Source organism: Manis javanica, chromosome 6, assembly GCF_040802235.1.
Source record: "Manis javanica isolate MJ-LG chromosome 6, MJ_LKY, whole genome shotgun sequence".
Taxonomy (NCBI): Eukaryota; Metazoa; Chordata; class Mammalia; order Pholidota; family Manidae; genus Manis; species Manis javanica.
Genome location: NC_133161.1, coordinates 111,203,946 through 111,225,660, shown reverse-complemented (window position 1 = coordinate 111,225,660; position 21,715 = coordinate 111,203,946). Strand labels below are relative to the sequence as shown.

At 35.9% G+C, this 21,715-nt stretch overlaps 1 protein-coding gene across 6 annotated transcripts in view; it reads right to left on the bottom strand.

Moving 5' to 3' along the window:
- Positions 1–21,715, bottom strand: part of ARHGAP20 (Rho GTPase activating protein 20) — a 175,420-nt gene that overhangs the window by 132,948 nt on the left and 20,757 nt on the right. For all 6 annotated transcript variants that reach the window (XM_073239267.1, XM_073239268.1, XM_073239265.1 and 3 more), the window contains exon 2: positions 21,546–21,628. In XM_073239267.1, coding sequence (XP_073095368.1) covers positions 21,546–21,625 — 80 coding nt within the window. In that variant the 5' untranslated portion in view covers positions 21,626–21,628. The remainder of the gene's footprint in view (positions 1–21,545; positions 21,629–21,715) is intronic.

Here is a 21,715-nt window from a genome sequence, read left to right as displayed (position 1 = left end):
GAGACTCACTTCTAATCCAACGACATACACAAACTAAAAGAGAAGGGATGGAAAAATATTTTTATGCAAACAATATGGAGAAAGAAGCAGGAGTTGCAGTACTGGTACCAGACAAAATAGACTTCAAAATAAAGAAAGTAACAAGAGACAAAGAAAGATATTATGTAATGATGAAGGGGTCAGTCCAGCAAGAGGATATAGCCATTAGAAATATAAATGCACCCAACACAGGAGCACTGACATACGTGAAATATATACTAACAGAATAAAGGGGAAAATAGAATGCAATGGATTCATTTTAGGAGACTTCAACACACCAGTCACTCCAAAGGGCAGATCAACCAGATGGAAAATAAGTAAGAACACAGAGGCACTGAACAACACATGAGAACAGATGGACCTAACAGACATCTACAGAACACTCCACCTAAAAGCAGCAGAATACACATTCTTCTCAAGTGCACATGGAACATTTTCAAGAATAGATCATATACTAGGCCCCAAAGAGAGCCTCAAGAAATTTTAAAAGTTTGAAATTATACCACCCAGCTTCCCAGACCACAAAGGTATGAAACTAGAAATAAATTATGCAAACAAAACGAAAAGGCCCACAAACACATGGAGGCTTTACAACATGCTCCTAAATAGTCAATGGATAAATGACCAAATAAAAACAGAGATCAAGTAATATATGGAGAAAAATGAAAACTGCATTCAACACTGCAAAATCTGTGGGAGGCAGTGAAGGCCATGCTAAGAGGAAAGTATTTTGCAATACATGCCTACCTCAGCAAAAAGAACAATCCCATATGAACAGTCTAAATTCACAATTAATGAAACTAGAAAAAGAAGAGTAAATGAGGCCCAAAGTTAGTAGAAGGAGGAACATAATAATGATCAGAGAAAAAATAAATAAAATTGAGAACAATAAAATAATAGAAAGAATCAATGAAAGGATGAGCTAGTTCTTTAAGAAAATAAACAAAATAGCTAAACCCCTAGCCAGACTTAAGAAAATAAGAGAGATTACAAACATAAACAGAATCAGAAATGAGAAAGGAAAAACTACAGACACCACAGAAATATAAAGAATTATTAGAGAATACTATGAAAAATTATATGCTAACAAACTGGATAACCTAGAAGAAATGGGCAACTTCTAGAAAAATACAACCTTCCAAAGCTAACCCAGGAAGAAATAGAAAATCTGAACAGACCAATTACCAGGAACAAAATTGAACTGGTAATCTGAAAACTACCTAACAACAAAACCCCTGGACCAGGTGGCTTCACCACTGAATTTTATCAAACATTCAGTGAAGACCTACTACCTTTCCTCCTTAAAATTTTCCAAAAAAATAGAAGAGGAAGGAATACTTACAAAGTCATTCTATAAGGCCAGCATCACTCTAATACAAAAATCAGGCAAAGACACCACACACACAAAAAAATTATAGACCAATATCCCTGATGAACATAGATGCAAAAATGCTCAACAAAATATTAGCAAACCAAATTCAAAAATACATCGAAAAGATCATCCATCATGATCAAGTAGATTTTATTCCAGGGATGCAAGGATGGAATAATATTAAAAAATCCATGAACGTCATACACCACATCAACTAAAAGAAGGACAAAATCCACATGATCATCTCCATATATGTTGAAAAAGCACTCAACAGTATTCAACATCCATTCATTATTAAAACTTTCAACAAACGTGTATAAAGTGCAAGTATGTAAACATAATAAAGGCCATATATGACAAACCCACAGCCAACATCATACTTAACAGTGACAGGCTGAAAGCTTTTCCTTTAAAATGGGGAACAAGACAAGGATACCTACTCTCCCCACTTTTATTCAACATTGTTCTGGAGGTCCTAGTCACCGCAATCAGACAACACAAAGAAATAAAGGCATCCAGACTGGTAAGGAAAAAGTTAAACTGTCCCTGTTTGCAGATGACATGATATTACATTCAAAAACCTACAGAATCCACCCCAAAACTATGAGATCTAATATATGAATTCAGCAAAGTTTCAGGTACAAAAATTAATATGCAGAAATCTGTTGCATTCCTATACACTAATGATGAATTAACAGAAAGAGAAATCAGGAAAATAATTCCATTCACAATTGTATCAAAAAGAATAAAATACCTAGGAATAAACCTAAGCAAGGAAGTAAAAGATCTGTACCCTGAAAACTACAAGACACTCATGAGAGAAACTGAAGATACCAATAAATGGAAACACATCCCATGCTCATGGATAGGAAGAATTAATATTGCCAAAATGGCCACCCTGCCTAAAGCAATCTACAGATTCAATGCAATCCATATCAAAATACCAACAGCATTCTTCAGCAAACTAGAGCAAATCATTCTAAAATTCATATGAAACCACAAAAGACCCCAAATAGCCAAAGCAATCCTGAGAATGAAGAATAATAGGGGGATAATGATCCCTGACTTCAAACTCTACTACAAAGACACAGTAATCAAGACAATTTGGTACTGGCACAAGAACAGACTAGAGAGCCCAGATATAAACCCAAGCATATATGGTCAATTAATATACGATAAAGGAGCCATGGACATACAATGGGGAAATGACAGCCTCTTCAACCACTGATACTGGCAAAACTGGACAGCTACATGCAAGAGAATGAAACTGGATTATTGTTTAACCCATTACCCAAAAGTAAACTCAAAATGGACCAAAGACCTGAATGTAAGTCATGAAACCATAAAACTCTTAGAAGACAACATAGGCAAAAATCTCCTGCAACTTCTTCCTGAATGCATGTCCTCGAGCAAGGGAAACAAAAGCAAAAATGAACACATGGGACTACATCAAACTAAAAAGTTTCTGTACAGCAAAGGACACCATCAACAGAACAAAAAGGCATCTACAGTATGGGAGAATATGTTTGTAAATGACATATCTGACAAGGGGTTAACATCCAAAATATATAAAGAACTCAGAAGCCTCAACACCCAAAAAGTAAAAAACCCGATTGAGAAAATGGGCAGAGGATATGAAGAGACTATTCTCCAAAGAAGAAATTCAAATGGCCAACAGACACATGAAAAGATGCTCCACATTACTAATCATCAGGGAAATGCAAATTAAAACCACAATGAGATATCACCTCACAGCAGTAAACATGGCCAGCATCAAAAAGGCTAAGAACAGCAAATGTTGGTGAGGATGCAGACAAAGGGGAACCCTCCTACACTGCTGGTGGAATGTAAGCTAGTTCAACCACTGTGGAAAGCAATATGGAGGTTCCTCAAAAAACTGAAAATAGAAATACCATTTGACCCAGGAATCCCACTCCTTGGAATTTACCCAAAGAATATAACTTCTCAGATTCAAAAAGACATATGCACCCCTATGTTTATTGCAGCACTATTTACAATAGCCAAGATATGGAGGCAACCTGTGTCCATCAGTAGATGAATGGATAAAAAAGAGTGGTACATATACACAATGGAATACTATTCAGCCATAAGAAAGAGAAATATCCTACCATTTGCAATAACATGGATGAAGCTGGAGGATATTATGCTCAGTGAAATAAACCAGGCAGAGAAAGACAAGTTCCAAATTATTTCCCTCATTTGTGGAGTATAATAATGCAAAACTGAAGGAACAAAATAGCAGCAGACTCACAGACTCCAAGAAGGGAATAGTGGTTACCAAAGTGGAGGGGTGTGGGAGGGTGGGTCGGAAGGGAGGGAGATGGGGATTGAGGGGTATGATTTTTAGTACTTATGGTGTTGGGTGTCACGGGGAAAACAGTGTAGCACAGAGAAGGCAAACAGTGAATCTGTGGCAGATTACTAGACTGATGGACAGTGACTGCATTGGGGTATGGGTGGGGACTTAATATTATGGATAAATGTAGTAACCACATTGCTTTTTCATGTGAAACTTTCATAAGAGTGTATATCAATAAAACCTTAATAAAAAATTTAAAAAATCATAGTAGAGGAATAGTTGACAACTGCGATGAAATGGACACATTCCTTGAAAGAAACAAATTACCAAAGTTGGCTCAAAAAGGAACAGAATATTTCACTCATCCATGAAGGGTATAAAGAGGCACAAATTTCTTGATCATAATATAAATTAGTGCCTGGGATGAAAGTACAGTGTAGTACAGTCAAAAACAAACAAAAATTAAATCAAACTTAATCGTAGGCCTAATGGAAAGATAATAGGGTACTATCTTTGGGACTTTGAAGTATTCAAATATTTTTAGATAAAAGACACAATGCATAAGCTTTAAAAGAAAAAAACTGGTAAGTTAGAGTTCTTTATAACTAAAAACTTCTGCCTCTCCAAAAGCACTGTTAAAAAAATGAAAAGACAAGACAGATTTAGAGGAAATATTACCACTATATATATATTTGACAAAGGAGCTACATATCCAGAATATATTTTAAAAACTCTTACAATTCCCTAGGCTTCTAAACAAAGAAATGGGCAAAAGATCTAAACAGATCACTTCACAAGGGAAAATGTACAGATGGTCAATAATTATATGAAATGCATGAATAATTAGTAGAAATGCACAATATCATTAGTCTTCACAAAAATGCAAATGAAAACCACAATAAGATACCATTACATCCACCTACTAGAAAGGCAAAAATTTTAAAACTGTCATTTACTAAGCTTTTGGTGAGGAAGGTATGTAAAATGGTACAATCACTTTAAAAAACAGTCTGATAGTTTATTTTAAAGTCAAACACACACTCATTATATGATCCAGTAATTCAACCCTTAGTTATTTACCCAATGGAGTGAAGACATGCCCACATAAAGACCTGCACACAAATCTTCATAGCAGCTTTCTTCATTATAGCTCCAAACTGCAAACCACTCAAAGGTCTACCAACATGTGTATGAAGACACTAACTGTAGTATATTCATGCAATTGAATACTACTTAGCAATAAAAATAAACAAACTTTTGATACATGTAACATAGATGAATCTCAAGAACATTCTTGAGCCAAGAGACAGACACAAAATAAACAAACAGATGAAAAAGAGGTATTTCCATTTGACAAAGTATACAATACACCAAAAAGATGTAACTATCCTGAGCCTTCTTTCCACTCTGAGAGTTGACCTACTTAGCTAGGGTAAGAATTAAGCTCAGCTAATACTTATAAAATATATTTTCTATACTCAGCACTGAACATGTGGATTTGAAGAGCAGAAACATGGTCTTTTCACTCAAAAAGCAGATAATCAAATTGAGAAGACAAGACCTAAATCTGGAAAGTAAAAAAATTAGACATCAAGTGACAGGGCAGCACAAGGATTTATATTCATTTTAATAATTTTATTTAACAAAAAATTTTAGAATACATAATATTGTAATGTATATGTGGTATATCTGATGAGCAAATAAAATGTAGTATATCTATCCATACAATTTTATTTGCTCATCAGATATACCACATATACATTATAATATTATGTATTCTAAAATTTTTTTAGAATTAAAATTTTAGAATTACATTTGATTTATTTGCTCATCAGATATACCACAAATACATTACAATATTAACTCTTTTAATCCCCAGTGAGGTTATTCCCATTTTACAGATGAAGAAAGTGAGGCCTGAAGAGGTTAAGGAACTCACCAAAGATCTCACACCTGGTCAGTAGCAGGGCCAGAGTCAAACCCAGGAGGAAAGGTTCCAGACCCATACTTTCTTAACCACACTAGTATGAAGCTTCTCAATCATAGTAACAATTATTGTTCTGATGCCTTCATACATTTTTATTTTAAGATTCTGAAGGAAAGTCAATCATGAAATTCCAAAGCTCCTTTGAGATGGCTTTCAAGCCGTACAGGGGAAGGGAGTATCTGACTCAGTACAATGAAGATGTTCTAGGGCAGCCTGCTAAGCCTCTGGAGGAGGGTGAGGAAGGGCGAATAAAGATCCACTAATAGGGTAATACTTTGCTAGTGCCGAAATGAAACATAAAATTGAATCATAACTGCAATTAGAAAACCAAACTATAGTTGGAATGAGGAAGTTAAATGGATTACTGCTCTACAAGTGCAAAAATAAATTAATTTGACCCTGTCAAAACCCACTAGAATGTGGAGAGACAACATAATCTTTTAAAGAGTCCCTCCCAGAATCATACCATAAGAAAATAGCACACTATACCAGAACAGATGCATTTGATCATTTTTAAAGAATATGAAAAATAGTTTGAAAGAAAGTGATATGTGGGTCTGGGAAGACTTTTACGTAAAGCAATGAATTCCATTTTGGTAAACATTTGCCAGCTTTGCCACTTTATAAAGCAATTGCTGTCTCTTTCCTTTACCTGTTAATTTTACAACTTTGGAAGTGTTCCTCTCAAGGAAAAAAGGGATCTTGCAGGCTCCTGGCAGTCTTCATGTATTAAATTTTTACTTTGTGTTCTTCTTGTCAGATACATATTTAGACGGTGTATTCTAAGTTTTAATTGAGAGACCCATAGATAATTCAAGGTGTGTGTACATATATACACATACATATACATATATATATATGATCTTTACATACTAAAACTATAGGAATAGGCCTACTACGTATATTAAGCATAATAGGCCTGGCATGTAAAGCAAGGCAGCACAATGAAGAGTGTCTGGCATGTTTCTAAGACAACATGTCAGTACTGTTTATTGTAATTTTAAAGAAGTTTTAAAGATTTTTTTAAATTCCACTAAAATGCAAAATTTTACTTAAAAGTCTTATACCAGGAAACTGTATCTAGATACAGAAGGTTTGCAGAATTTCAAAAGAAATTCTAGTAACTTCTCACTTAAACTGACTTTTCCTTTAAATTATATCAAATTATTACCACACCTATCTCAGAGTCTCAGCATGAGAGTGGCCTTTATGAGGACACTCAGCTCATTCCAATGACCATAGCTGGAGAAGTTCACACTAAATTACCACAAACAGAGGTGGTTTTTCATTCTGTTATGAAAGTAGACTTGACCACAATCTTCAGTACACTACTCCAGAGCATAAATATACTCCTTGTATTTGAAAGTATAGTAAGTTGTCATCCAATTTAATATTAACATTATGATACCAACATGATAGAGGAAAAAAAGGATAGAGAAATATGAGGAATTTGTAGAACATAATAGGAGATAGTTTGATTAGGACAATGTTAGCATGAGTGAGTGAGTGAGTGAGTGAGTGAGTGCGTGAGTGAGTGAGTGTGTGTGTGTGTGTGTGTGTGTGTGTGTGTGTGTGTGGTGGTGGTGTCAAGCATAACAGGCGTGAAATGACCAAAAGGAATTTGGAGCCAGTTAGCAAACTGCTACTTTCCTTGTTCTTTGATGCCTTCTGATTTGGCTCTCTCACCCAGCATCCTTAACCAAACCAGCCAATTCTATATTTCTCTAATCTTGGTTCATAGCTTTGGCACATACGAATCTCTTATAGCTTCTTCATCTGAAGGAGGCAAGCAAAGTAGATAAGTCCTCCAAGGCTCAAGCCTTTATTTCCCAGAATCATTCTAGACATACTTCAAACTTCTCCCTAGGGAGACCTCAAGAGTTGTCAGGGTCTACCAAGAATAAATTCAAATATATCCAAAATATTCTGAGCTAATCTTGCTTCAGTCCAGACCTAGAAATATAATTGTCTTGCCAAAATAAATTTAATATTAGAGTCTAACTGGCCTCCAGACTGCAGCCTTCATGGTTTTTATCTGCCATCTGCTATGGTCCTGGCATCTGCTATGCCAGGATGAGGGGCACTCCCACTGCTACTACTACTAGTAATAATAATAGCTGCACACGTACAACACTAATTATGTGTTAGTGACTACATTAAGAACTTTACATATTTAAGACCCTTTTAGTCTTCCTTTTAACCTTATGAGGTAGGTTTTTGTATTATTATTGGTTTAAAAATTTACTGAAAATTACACATTTTAAGAGGTAGTATATAGATTCAAACCTAGCACTTTGGCTCCAGAATCCAGGCTCTTGGACACTATATCCTATACTTTTTATTTACGTAATGCAAAGAAAATTCTATTAAGCCCAGAGACTGGGTTTTCCAGCTCTATAATGCTATAATCGACGTATGACCTAGGGCAAGTCTTTAACTCAATTTCCACTATGTAATTAGACAGCTCAATGATTTGTTCCTACTTATACAATGCTATGATAAAGTAGTGCTTTTCATTAACAAATGTGACTTTGCTAGATGAATCAGGAAATTTAAAGCTTGAAAATAAAATATATCTATCTAAGGGAAGGAAAGAGGCAACTAAATAATAACTAAAGCAATCTTCTAAGCATTTTCACATTTCATATTCTATGATGCAAACATCCAATTCATATTTTGCAGAGGAAAACACTGAGACTCAGAGATTGGGCAATTTACCCACAGTCACAGAAAATCAGGATGGAGAGCCAGAATTTGAACGCAGTCAAAGCTCAAGCACTTCTGTTGCACCACATTGCTTCTCTAGCACTGCTTCTCTCCTCTCAGCAGCAGTGAGCAGAGATTTAAAAGATAATACACGTGAAATGCTAGCACAAGGGCCTGCAAACAGCACACACATACAGTAAGTTAACAGAGGTGAGGCTGGAGATAGATGAATACCAACTTAAAAGTGCTAACAGACTGTAACTTAAAACAAAAATGGGTACTCTTTGTGTAATATCTACAAGGTTGACTGAATACCATTTCAAAACAAGTGAATTTCTCGAGGGAAAGTTTGCATGACTTGAATCTACAGTTAAGTAAACAATGAAGAAATATCACAAAAATGCCAACACATGTTCTATTTCCAGGTCACAAATGAGTTCTTGTAGTATTTTGATGCATGAACTTCCTAACAGTAACTCTGAACTATTTTGTTAAAAGGAATCTCCCTTTTTCTCTAGCCAGAATTTCACAAATAATACCATGAATAAAGAAAGCCTCCTATATATTGGTGAATTAAAGGAGAACAGGAAAGTCAGAAACTACTGTGCTAACATTGAATTCCTATTTTGGTTTAGAAATGGAGTCACTTGCTCATTCACAATTCATCCAACAAAAAGTAACAAAACAACAGGTATGTACAAGGCATAATTTTATTAACAAATGGGCAGGAGCATTAAAGGGAACAGGACATAAATAGTGATGCCAATGCAGTGCGATACGTACAATGATTAAAAGTACTCATGGTGCTAAAGGAACACGAATGCTGTTAATGATGGGTTAGAGGAGTTACTGAAGGAAGTGACATTTGAGACAACAGCAGAAGGTATGTTTAGGAAAGTGGAAATTATGAAGAATGACTGGAATTCAGGGTATGTGAAATTGAAAGGCTATGTGATGTGAAAGATGTCTGTCATCCACTATTCTATGTTAATATAATAATTGGAAAAATCACATCGAGCTTATCTTTTCTAGTGTCCACATACAAAAATATATTCAAATCTCTACACTGCCTCTGTTCTTTTTATTTATTTATTTGTTTGTTTATTTGTTTTTTACTATGGTATTAATACACAATCAGAAGAGCAACATTGTGGTTACTAGATTCCCCCCATTATCAAGTCCCCACTACATACCCCATTACACTCACTGTCCATCAGTGTAGTAAGATGCTATAAAGTCACTACTTGCCTTCTCTGTGCTATACTGCCTTCTCCATGCACCCCCTGTATATTATGTGTGCTAATCGTAATGCCCCTTAATCCTCTTATCCCTCCCTTCCCCTCCACCCTACCCAGTTGCCTTCCCTTTGGTTACTGTTAGTCCATTCTTGGGTTCTGTGAGTCTGCTGCTTTTTGTTCCTTCAGTTTTTGCTTTGTTGTTATACTCCATAGATGAGGGAAATCATTTGTGATAATCATAGTGGTGTGATAAACATAGGGGTGCATCTGTCTTTTTGAATCTGGGATCCTGCATTCTTAGGGTAAATTCCTGGGAGTGTAGGAATTTACCCTAAGAATGCAGGAATCAAGTTTGAGAAAGGCAGATGCACCCCTATGTTTATCACAGACCTATTTACAATAGCCAAGAATGGGAAGCAACCTAAATGTCCATCGATAGATGAATGGATAAAGAAGATGTGGTACATATACACAATGGAATACTACTCAGCCATGAGAAAAGGGCAAATACTACCATTTGCAGCAACATGGATGGAGCTGGAGGGTATTATGCTCAGTGAAATAAGCCAAGTGGAGAAAGAGAAATACCAAATGATTTCACTCATCTGTGGAGTATAAGAGCAAAGGAAAAACTGAAGGAACAAAACAGCAGCAGAATCACAGAACTCAAGAATGGACTAACAGGTTCCAAAGGGAAAGGGACTGGGGAGGATGGGTGGGTAGGGGGGGATAAGTGGGGGGAAGAAGGGGGGTGTTAAGATTAGCATGCATGGGGGGGTGGGAGAAAGGGGAGGGCTGTACAACACAGAGAAGACAAGTAGTGATTCTACAACATTTTGCTATGCTGATGGACAGTGACTGTAAAGGGGTTTATAGGGGGGACCTGGTATAGGGGAGAGCCTAGTAAACATAGTATTTGTCATATAAGTGTAGATTAATGATGACAAAAAAAAAGCAGTTCCTGTGTGGTAACCTCCAATGAGTTCTACACAATTGTATAAAGGGCATATAGAAGTGTAGGCAAAGGGTCTGTTTGTGTTTATACAGAGGATCAAAGCCTAATTTGGCTACCCAGAAAATGAACTAAGATATGATATGAAAAAGAACTTCCAACATCAGCACTCTCTGGAAGACTCATACCAGAAGATGATCATCAAAATACCCCAACAAAGATCCACACGCTGCTACAGCTGTAGATGCACTCATCCCACCAGTTCCTGGACTTGCCATGGGAATGAAGAAGGAGATATCTAAGCTGGCCTGTGCTTACAGTAAAACAACAAATTTGACTGGATCTATACTGTTGGAACTCAACCAAGAATCAGGAGAAGTGCAAATTGTAGCACTCCAAAATCTTACAACTACAGACTATCTACTGTTAAAAGAACATATGGGATGTGAACAGTCCCCAGGAATGGGTTGTTTTGTCTGATTTCTCTCAGACTGTTCAAGTTCAGTTGGACAATATCCACCATATCATAGATAAGTTTTCACAAATGCCTACGGTGCCTAACTGGTTTTCTTGGTTTCACTGGAGATGGCTGGTAATTATAGGTCTGCTTTGGTTATGTAACTGTACTCCTATTATGTTAATGTGTGTGCGCAATTTAATTAGTAGTTTAAAACCTATACATGCTGAAGTTACTCTACAAGAAGATATGTCAAAGAAATAATCAATCTTCCCATGTTTTCTTCCGCCTGCTACTTCTATAGCTTTTCTTCTTCCTTCCTAATTACAACCCTTAAATAGAATTCATGCCTCATATCGAATTTACCAAGTATCATAATTCTTCCAAGTGGTAAAGATACCTTAAGACAAATGCTGGGCATAGAAGCCACAGGGCATAAATATGCAAAGAAGTAAAAAGCTAACCTTTTCAAACAATAAGGCTTCTCTCTCACCAACTTTACATTTCCCTGTATGGCCCCAGAAGATGACTGGTTAGCCAGAGATGGCTAAGATTCCTCAAGGAAGGAACAACCTAAGACAGGCACAGTCACAGGGGGGCCATCAGGTGAGAAATTGGGGATCAACAGAGGTGAGGCTTAGAACCTCACCCCCCTTGTTCTGAGAGATATTTTCTGCATCCGTGGATGTTTTATTGCCCTTGTCTAGCTTGGATTGACACATCGTCTACAGGCACACACCTGATCATCTACATTTGCTCTCTTACAACACTGAACTATGTTTTCTACCTACCACTTCAGCATTTTATTAAAAATAATAATAATAAAGAGAGAAATGTGGTATCCACATATAAATCAAGTATAAAAATCAAACGAATATTCATATTTGAACTGATTGTTTATAGTTCATAATGAGTGATCAAAACTGAAAGTTTCTGTGATGACTGCCCTTGTACTGTTCACCATGTAAGAACTTATTCACTATGTAAGAATTTGTTCTCTATGTAAGAACTTGTTCACTATGCTTTAGAAGATTGGAGACTGATGAAAATTAGGCTTGGGGTGGATTAATGATTGTGCATTGAGCATTGACTCCCCTATACAGAATTTTATTGTTGTTAACAACCAAATGATCAATAAATATGAGATGCCATCTCAAAAAAAAAAGTACAGACTTTCAATTGTGAAATAAATAAGTAACTGGGATGTAATGTATAGCATAAGGAATATAGGTAAAATATTGTAACAACTTTGTATGGTGATAGCTGGTAGCTAGAATTATCATGTATATAAATGTTGAATCACTGTGTTGTACACCTGAAACTAATGTAATACTGTGTCAACTACCCTTCAATAAAAAAAAATTCCTAGGAGTGGAATTCCTGGGTCAAATGGTATTTCTATTTTGAGTTTTTTGAGGAACCTCCATATAGCCTTCCACAATGGTTGAACTAATTTACATTCCCACCAGCAGTGTAGGAGGGTTCCCCTTTCTAAACATCCTGATCAGCATTTGTTCTTGTTTGAGTTTTTGATGTTGGCCATCCTGACTGGTGTGAGGTGATATCTCATTATGGTTTTAACTTGCATTTCTCTGATAATTAGAGATGTGGAGCATCTTTTCATGTGCCTGTTGGCCATCGGAATTTCTTCTCTGGAGAAATGTCTGTTCAGATCCTCTACCCACTTTTTAATCAGGTTATTTGCTTTTTGTTTGTTGAGGCATGTGAGCTCTTTACATATTGTGGATGTCAAGCTCTTACTGGCTTTGTCATTTATGAATATATATTCTCCCATACCATAGGATGCCTTTTTGTTCTACTGTTGATGTCCTTTGCTGTAAAGAAGCTTTTTAGCTTGATGTAGTCCCACTTGTTCATTTTTGCTTTTGTTTCCCTTGCCCAGGGAGATATGCTCATGAAAAAGTTGCTCATGTTTATATTCAAGAGAGTTGTGCCTTTGTTTTCTTCTAAGAGCTTAATGGTTTCATGACTTACATTCAGGTCTTTAATCCATTTCGAGTCTACTTTTGTGTATGGAGTTAAAAAAGTAATCCAGTTTCATTCTCTTGCATGTAGCTGTCCAGTTTTGCCAGCACCATCTGTTGAAGAGGCTGTCATTTTCCCATTGTATATCCATGGCTCCTTTATCATGTATTAATTGACCATATATGCTTGGGTTAGTATCTGGACTCTATTCTGTTCCACTGGTGTATTGGTCTGTTCTTGTGCCAGGACCAAATTGTCCTGATTACTTTGGCTTTGTAGTAGAGTTTGAGGTTGGGAAGCCTAATGACCCTTGCTTTATTTTCCCTTCTCAGGATTGCTATGGCTATTCAGGGTCTTTTGTGGTTCCATATGAATTTTAGAACTTTCAGCTTTTCACTGTTAAATATGATGTTGGCTGTGGGTTTGTTTTATATGGCCTTTATTATTGTGGGTTTGAGGTATTGCCCTCTATACCCATTTCATTGAGAGTTTTTATTATGAGTGGATTTTGAATTTTGTCAAATGCTTTTTCAGCATCTATGGAAATGATCATATGAATTTTTTCCTTTTTGTTGATGTAGTGGATGATGTTGATTGATTTTCATATATTGTACCATCCTTTCATCCCTGGAATAGATCCCACTTGATCATGATGGATGATCTCTTTGATTTATTTTTTAATTTTTTGCTAATGTTTTGTTGAGTATTTTTGCATTCATGTTCATCAGGAATATTGGCCTGTAATTTTCTTTTGTCTTTGCCTGCTTTTGGTATTAGAGTGATTCTGGCCTCACAGACTGAGTTTGGAAGTATCCCCTCCTCTTCCACTTTTTGGAAAACTTAAAGGAGGATGGGTATTAGGTCTTCTCTAAATGTCTGATAAATATCAACAGTGAAGCCATCTGGTCCAGGCGTTTTGTTCTTGGTTTATTACAAATTCAGTTTTGTTGCTGGTAACTGGTCTGTTCAGATTTTCTGTTTCTTCCTGGGTCAGCTTGGAAGGTTGTAGTTTTCTAGAACATTGTCCTTTTATTCTAGGTTATCCAGTTTGTTAGCATATAATTTTTCATAATATTCTCTAGTAATTCTTTGTATTTCTGTGCTGTCTGTAATGATTTTCCTTGCTCATTTTTGATTCTGTTTTTGTGTGTAGATTCTCTTTTTTTCTTGATAAGTCTGGCTAGGGCTATACCTATTTTGTTTATTTTCTCATGAATCAGTTCTTGGTTTCATTAATTTTTTCTATTGCTTTATTCTTCCCAATTTTACTTATTTATTCTCTGATCTTTATTATGTCTCTCTTTCTGCTGACTTTAGGTCTCATTTGTTCTTCTTTTTCCAATTTCAATAATTGTGAAGTCAGACTTTTCACTGGGATTGTTCTTCCTTCTTTAAACAAGCCTGTATTGATATATACTTTCCTCTTAGAACTGCCTGCACTGCATCCCACAGAGGTTGGGGTATTTTTCTGTTGTTTTCATTCATCTCCATATATTGCTTGATCTCTGTTTTAATTTGGTCATTGATCCATTGATTATTTAGGAGCATGTTTTAAGCCTCCATGTGTTTGTGAGCCTTTCGCTTTGTACAATTTTTTTCTAGTTTTGTACCTTTGTGATCTGAGAAGTTGGTTTGTACAATTTCAATCTTTTTGCAATTGCTGAAGCTCTTTCTGTGGCCTTGTTGTGATCTATTCTGGAAAATGTTCCATGTATACTTGAGAAGAATGTGTATCCTGCTGCTTTCGGGTAGAGTGTTCTATAAATGTCTGTTAGGTCTGTTCTAATGTGTTGTTCAGTGTCTGTGTGTCCTTACTTATTTTATGTCAGGTTTATCTGTCCTTTGGAGTGAGTGGTGTATTAAAGTCTCCTAAAAGGAATGAATTGAATTCTATTTACCCCTTTAATTCTATTAGTATTTGCTTCACATATGTAGGTGCTCCTGTGTTGGGTGCATAGGTGTGTATAATGGTTATATCCTCTTGTTGGACTGACACATTTATCATTATGTAATGTCCTTCTTTGTCTCATGTTACTTACTTTGTTTTGAAGTCTATTTTTTCTGATACAAGTACTGTAACACCTGCTTTTTTCTCCCTACTGTTTGCATGAAATACCTTTTTCCATCCTTTCACTTTTAGTCTGTGTATCTCTTTGGGTTTGAAGTGAGTCTCTTGTAGGCATCATATAGATGGGTGTCCATTTTTTCCCTTCCATAACTCTGTGTCTTTTGATTGGTGCATTCAGTCCATTTACATTTAGAGTGATTATAGATAGATATGTACTTACTGTCATTGCAGGTTTTAGATTCATGGTTACCAAAGTTTCAAGGAAAGCTTCTTTACTACCTAACCATCTAATTTAACTCACTTACTACACTATTATAAACACAGTTTGATGATTCTTTTTTCTCTTCCTTCTTTTTCTTACTCCTCCACCCTTCATATGTTAGGTGTCTTATTCTGTACTCTTTGTGTATCCCTTGATTGACTTTGTCAATAGTTGATTTAATTATGCATCTGGTTAGTATTTAGCTGTTCTACTTCCTTTGCTGTGGTTTTATTTTCCTTGGTGACAGCTACTTAGCCTTAGGCATACTTCCATCTAGAGCAGTCCCTTTAAAATACACTGTAGAGATGTTTTGTGGGAGATAAATTTCCTCAACTTTTGCTTATGTGGGAATTGTTTAATCCCTCCTTCATATTTAAATGGTAATCTTGTTGGATAGAGTATTCTTGGTTGAAAGCCCTTCTGTTCATTGTATTTAATACATCATGCCACTCCCTTCTGGCCTGTAAGGTTTCTGCTGAAAAGTCTGATAGCCTGATGGGTTTTCCTTGGTAAGTTATCTTTCTCTCTCTGGCTGCTTTTAATACTCTGTCCTTGTCTTTGATATTTGCCATTTTAATTATTATATGTGTTGGTTTTGTCTTCCTTGGGTCCCTTGTGTTGGGTGATCTGTGTACTTCCATGGCCTGAGAGACTATTTCCTTTCCCAGATTGGGGAATTTTTCAGGAATTATTTCTTCAGAGACACTTTCTTTCCCTTTTTCTCTCTCTTCTTCTTCTGGTACTCTATAATGCAAATATTGTTCCATTTGGATTGGTCACACAGTTCTCTTAATATTCATTAATTCCTAGAGATCCTTTTCTCTCTCTCTGCCTCAGCTTCTCTGTATTCCTGTTTTCTGGTTCTATTCCATTAACAGTCTCCTCCACCTCATCTAATCTGCTCTTAAATCCCTCCATTGTCTGTTTCATTTCTGTTATCTCCTTCATGAATCATCCCTTACCTCTTAAGTATTTTTCTGTACCTCCATCAGCATTTTTATGAATTTTATTTTGAATTCTTTTTCAGGAAGATTGGTGGCTTCAGTCTCACTGAGCCCTCTTTTTGGTGTTTGAGGGATTTTGGATTGAGGAAGGTTCTTCTGCCTTTTCATGGTCCTGGAGTGATGGGAGTGGTCACCAGCGAGTGGCCCCTGTGTCAGCTGGGAGAACCAAGTCCCTTCCTCCTTGCTGGTTGCTGTGCCTCTCTCCACTGTCTGTGTCAGTTAACTGTGCACAGGGAGCAGCCTCTGGGTTAATCTTCTAAGCTTCTGTGGGCAGGACAGCCCTTGGGATGGTCTAGGGCAATAGCAGGGGTCACAGGTGAGCAGCACATGTGTCTGCCAAGAGGACAAAGCCTTTTTGTGGCTCCTCTTCTCAGTGCCCATCTCCACTCTCTGTGCCAGTCAACTGTGTGCAGAGAGTAGCCTCTGGGTTAATTCCGAGCTGCTGTGGGTAGGTTGGCCCTTTTGGATGGCCTAGGGCACTGGCAGGGGTCAAAGGCCAGCAGTGTGTATTCTGCCATGAGAACAAAGCCCGTTCGTGCCTCCCAGTCTTCTTGCCTATCTCAGCTGTCCGTGCAGGTCAACTGCACACAGGCAGCAGCTTGTAGGTCAGGGCCAGTTAGCCGGGCGCATGGAGAAGCCCCTGCACTAAGCCTTGTGGTTTCTGTAGACAGGGCTGCCCTCCAGCTGGTCTGCAGCAATGGCGTGGACAGCCAGTTCACACACAGGTGCCAGTGCAGAGGAAGGAGCTGCATTCCCAACCAGGAGGATAGGTGCCTAAAGCTTCTGAAAGTTCCCAGCCTGCTGGGCTGAGTATACCAGGATGATTTTGTCCACCTGTTAAACCCTTGTCCCTTAAAGACTTTTAAAGCACCTGCTTTTCTTTTGTCCCAGGGCAGCCAGCTGTGGGAACCTGTTCGCAGTCTTATTCTCAGACTTTGCTTTTCAGGTCATCTAGTATCCAGAGCACCATGCAATGTCTGTCTGTGCTCCTGGGGCAGATTACTAGGGCTGGTTATTTAGCTGTCCTGTGCTTCCATTCCCTCCCCACTCTGATTCTTTTCCTCCCACCAGTGAGCTGGGGTGGGGGAGGGCTTGGGTCCTGCTGGGTCACGGCTTTGTACTTTATGCCTTTCCATGAGATGTTGACTTCTTGCAGAAGTACACTGGCTGGTGTACTGTTACTTCTGGTCACTGTTTTAGGAATAGTTGTATTTGCTGTATTTTTAAAATGTATGTAGTTTTGGAAGGAGATTTCCTCCACACTACTCACACCGCCATCTTTTCCTCAAACTGTCTCTTTTCTTACCTACTCTATGTGTTGATCAAAACCATTGAAAATAAAACTGTTTAATACATAAACACATTAATGTGTCAGTTAACCTTTTTCCTTTTCTTTTAAACCTAGCTAATGTTAATTAGATTCAATAAAAATTGAGATACAATAACTATTAAATGAAAGTATTCTTTTAAATCCTCTATGGATGTCTACTAAATTTTGAACAATAGATTTATCATCTACAGATCATTAATTACTAAGTAACACCTTAACTAGGGGACAACAGTAGAAATAATAAGTTTCTAACAGGAAGCCAAAATCAAATATGGGTGTAATTCAAGAAATATGCAATGATAATAAATAAAATATTTGTGTTTCTTTGCTGTCTGTCCCACACTGTACATGGATTTTTTTACAGGTTAGTTCCTGTGGTATTCCATGAAAAGAGTTAGTGAAGATTCTTTTTAGGTAGTAGAAGTTTGTTGTATAAAGTTCTACAATTTTGTGCTATCAGAAATAGGTGTGCTATCAGCCTTCAGCTTGGACTGTAGAAATTTTTTGTTTCTTGGGTATAAATAATAGAAAAGCAAAATTTTAATTATGAAAATCTGAGTTATTTTTAACAACTTTGGAAAAAAATGATTCACTATAAAACAATTTACCATAGGATTTCTGTAAAATAGCAAGTTCACTAATAATAATAAAAATCTTATTTATGCAACTTTTCAGGAACATGTATATATAAAGATAGACAAAATGCAAAGACCTTCTTGAATGGTTGTTATAATAGGGTCTGATCTCTAAACTACAAGACTTGAAAATGGAAAGAACTAGTAACATCTATGCAAATGTGAGAATTTAAACATCAGGAAAAACAAATTAAGTTCTAATAACATTTTCATAGATTAATAACATTGCATAAAGATTTAGAAGGACATACAAATGATTAATATTGGTTACCGTACCACTGGGGAAGGAGAACTTTGTTGTTTTATAATGTCCACTTGTGTGTTTTAAGAGAAATACATATTACAATTCTGTACTTTCTTAAAATTCCATTTTAATATTTCTATTTTTAAAGGATTTTTTAGAAAAGATTCTTTTGTAGCTTGCCACAGTAGTTCTTCTCCAAGAGTGTATCAGAATAAACTATGAGGAGATTTTGAAAACATGCAGATGCCTGGGCCCCACTGCAGAATACTGACTCAGGAAGTTTCAGAAACCAACAACACTAGATGACCTTTAGGGTTCTTTCCAGTCCTGAGATTACATTACTTACAACTATTTTGTGCACTTCAACACCCAACAGATTTTTTTGTGTATGTACATTAATGACCCAACACAACGTAGAGTAAAAGTACTATTTCTTATGATAGGGAAAGGTCCTTTTTCCTAGCATTGTGCACTCATGTTACTTATCTAGAGAAACTCATAGGAAATAAACTGAAGATTAAAATATATATAATTTCAACTTTTTTTCCTGCAGTTATTTTGACACAAAAAATCATCATATTTTTCTATTTCTGAAGCGAGAATTTGGCTAACTGGCTCTAATATAAACACCAATTATTGCAGTGGTGATGGAGAGGAAAGAGTAGGGAGGGATACAGTTGTATATTATCATATTGATTCTCTAACTCAAAATAATCCCAGTAAGTGAGGTTAGTGTTAGTATTTTCCCTAACCTGTCACTTCATCAGTCATCCTCAATCCTACTAGACCCAATGTCCCTTTGTTATTATATACAAGTCAGCACATATACAGTCATTTCAAATCCTACTTTTCTATGCTCAAATAAAATTCACAGATATTTACAGAATTTCAGAAGTATCAATAAAATAAAACAACAGTAATATAAAAGAAAATAAAATGAGAGTAATTTATCATATCTTTCAATGTCCATATGTGCAGATGTGACTACACTAAAGGAAAATGAAGTAGTCACATGCTTACACCTTTTAATTAACATATTTACATTTAACAGAAGTAGGATGATAAGAAACCATTCCATGCAACAAGTACAGGAAAATGAAGTAATGCCAAGTGATTTTCCAAAATGGTTCCAAACAATATAAAGTACCCTTATTTCTTGATATGCAAGGCAGTTGCATTTCTAGAAAATTTAGTGTTCATTAAAACAAAAGTATGTAAAATTACTTTACATTTATATAAAAAACAGAGTTAGGTTACAGGCATAGATAATTATACAATTTTTTTCCCTTCTCAAATATCCCATACACAGGATATTCAAAAGTCATGCAGGAACCACAAAATTTTTTTGTTACAATATTCTATATATTACATGATGTGTAGCATCTCTGGCCACTGCCTACTAAATTATTGAGACAAACGCAAATGCTCCACAAAATTCCAAAATGCCCCATAGAGGTTTATACCACTCTGTTGAGAACCACTGGTTTATACGAGCTTTAAATACCTACATGCATACTGATATAGATTCTTGCCCTGGGAAAGGGGGTAGGTGGGCCACTACTGACCCCTGATCTCAGACTTAAACTTCTCTAATATAAGCGTTAGTTTTAATTGACAAGCCTAGTACATGTCTATTCCAGAAGCTTCCAATAAGAAATTTAATCTAAACTGTTTATCAGTTTTTTTAAAAAGTGGGTAATGAAGTTATTTTTACATATACTGTAGAACTAAAGACAGGTGTACTGATAATTCTGCCTCTTCTCTCTACTTCCCCTAAAAGTACTTTCTCTTGAGTTTTCTAGGTAATCAACATCCAACTGTGAAAATATAACCATTCTTTTATTCACACTAATACAAAGGTACACTAATGCAAATAATCCAAAAGTCATTTATATATGACACTAAAATGTGTTACCATATTACTTACTTGGCAGAAAAATATCTTCCTCATTAAATTTTGATTAGGCTATTAAATAATCTATTGAAAGTAATTTATATTTTCTGATCAACCCATTGACTTAAGTGTGTGTCTTTGATGGACAGGTGGAAGAGCTGCCTGAGTCTGAGAATATGCGGAGTAGAAAAAAGAAAGTGACCTAAGTGTTTTGAAAGTTCCACTAATTGGGATATGGTTATATAATTTATTTTCAGCACTGAAAAAAATGCCATACCTTCATGTAGATTTTATGTTAAATTAACACATCATTCATAGAAATAAAAGTTATAAGAATTTCACTTGACATAAAAATATTCATAGATTAGAGGAAAATCATCAGTGTTCCTTTAAACATAAAATTTCCTCTGAGTTAAAATGCCGTTTAATGATTGAATTATCCATTCAATTTCTACACATTATGAAAGACTTTCTTAAATGTCCATTGAAATAGTATTTAGGTTCAGCAGGTGAAATGGCTATTTTAATAGATATTTGACCTATTTTTTTACTTCAAATTTCACTAGTTTACTAATTTAACCAATAACACCTAAAAGAAATCAACATTATATTTTTTAATAATCTTAATCTGGTTATCTTTTTTATATCTAAAACTGGGAAAACTTTGTCTTATATACTCATGCACAGGCATCATCTTAAGATAAAAAGCAAAGGTTAATGCATAACCAAACATGTACGGTAGTTAAAATAACTATTTTTTTAGTATTCTAAGTTATAATTGTTTCTATAAATAAACAACGTATGAAACCTGCATATTTTGTACGATGTGATGTGAGATTCAGTTCTGAATCAGCTTTAAAGTAACTGATCACATATACTAGCTCAGGAAGGCTTTATGATTCACATAAAGGATATACCTTATTAAATAACCTTAGAAGTCATTATTTTCTTTTATTAAACAGAGAATGATAAAAGAAAAACAAATATCCACACACATTAAAGGAAAAAGAAAAGCACATACCAAATGTGTAATACAAAGTTTTTCACTTACTTGATGCTAGGCTGTTTCTGTAGGGCTTTATCCAGGATAAGAGATGGAGCACTCCTTCTCCTTTCTGCTAGTGTTTTCATTTTCTGTTGAGGAAAAAAAATCAAATTGAAGACCACGTGGCTTGTAAAGTAAGTACATGCTAGTTTTCAATCCTGTTTAGTCAAGTTTTA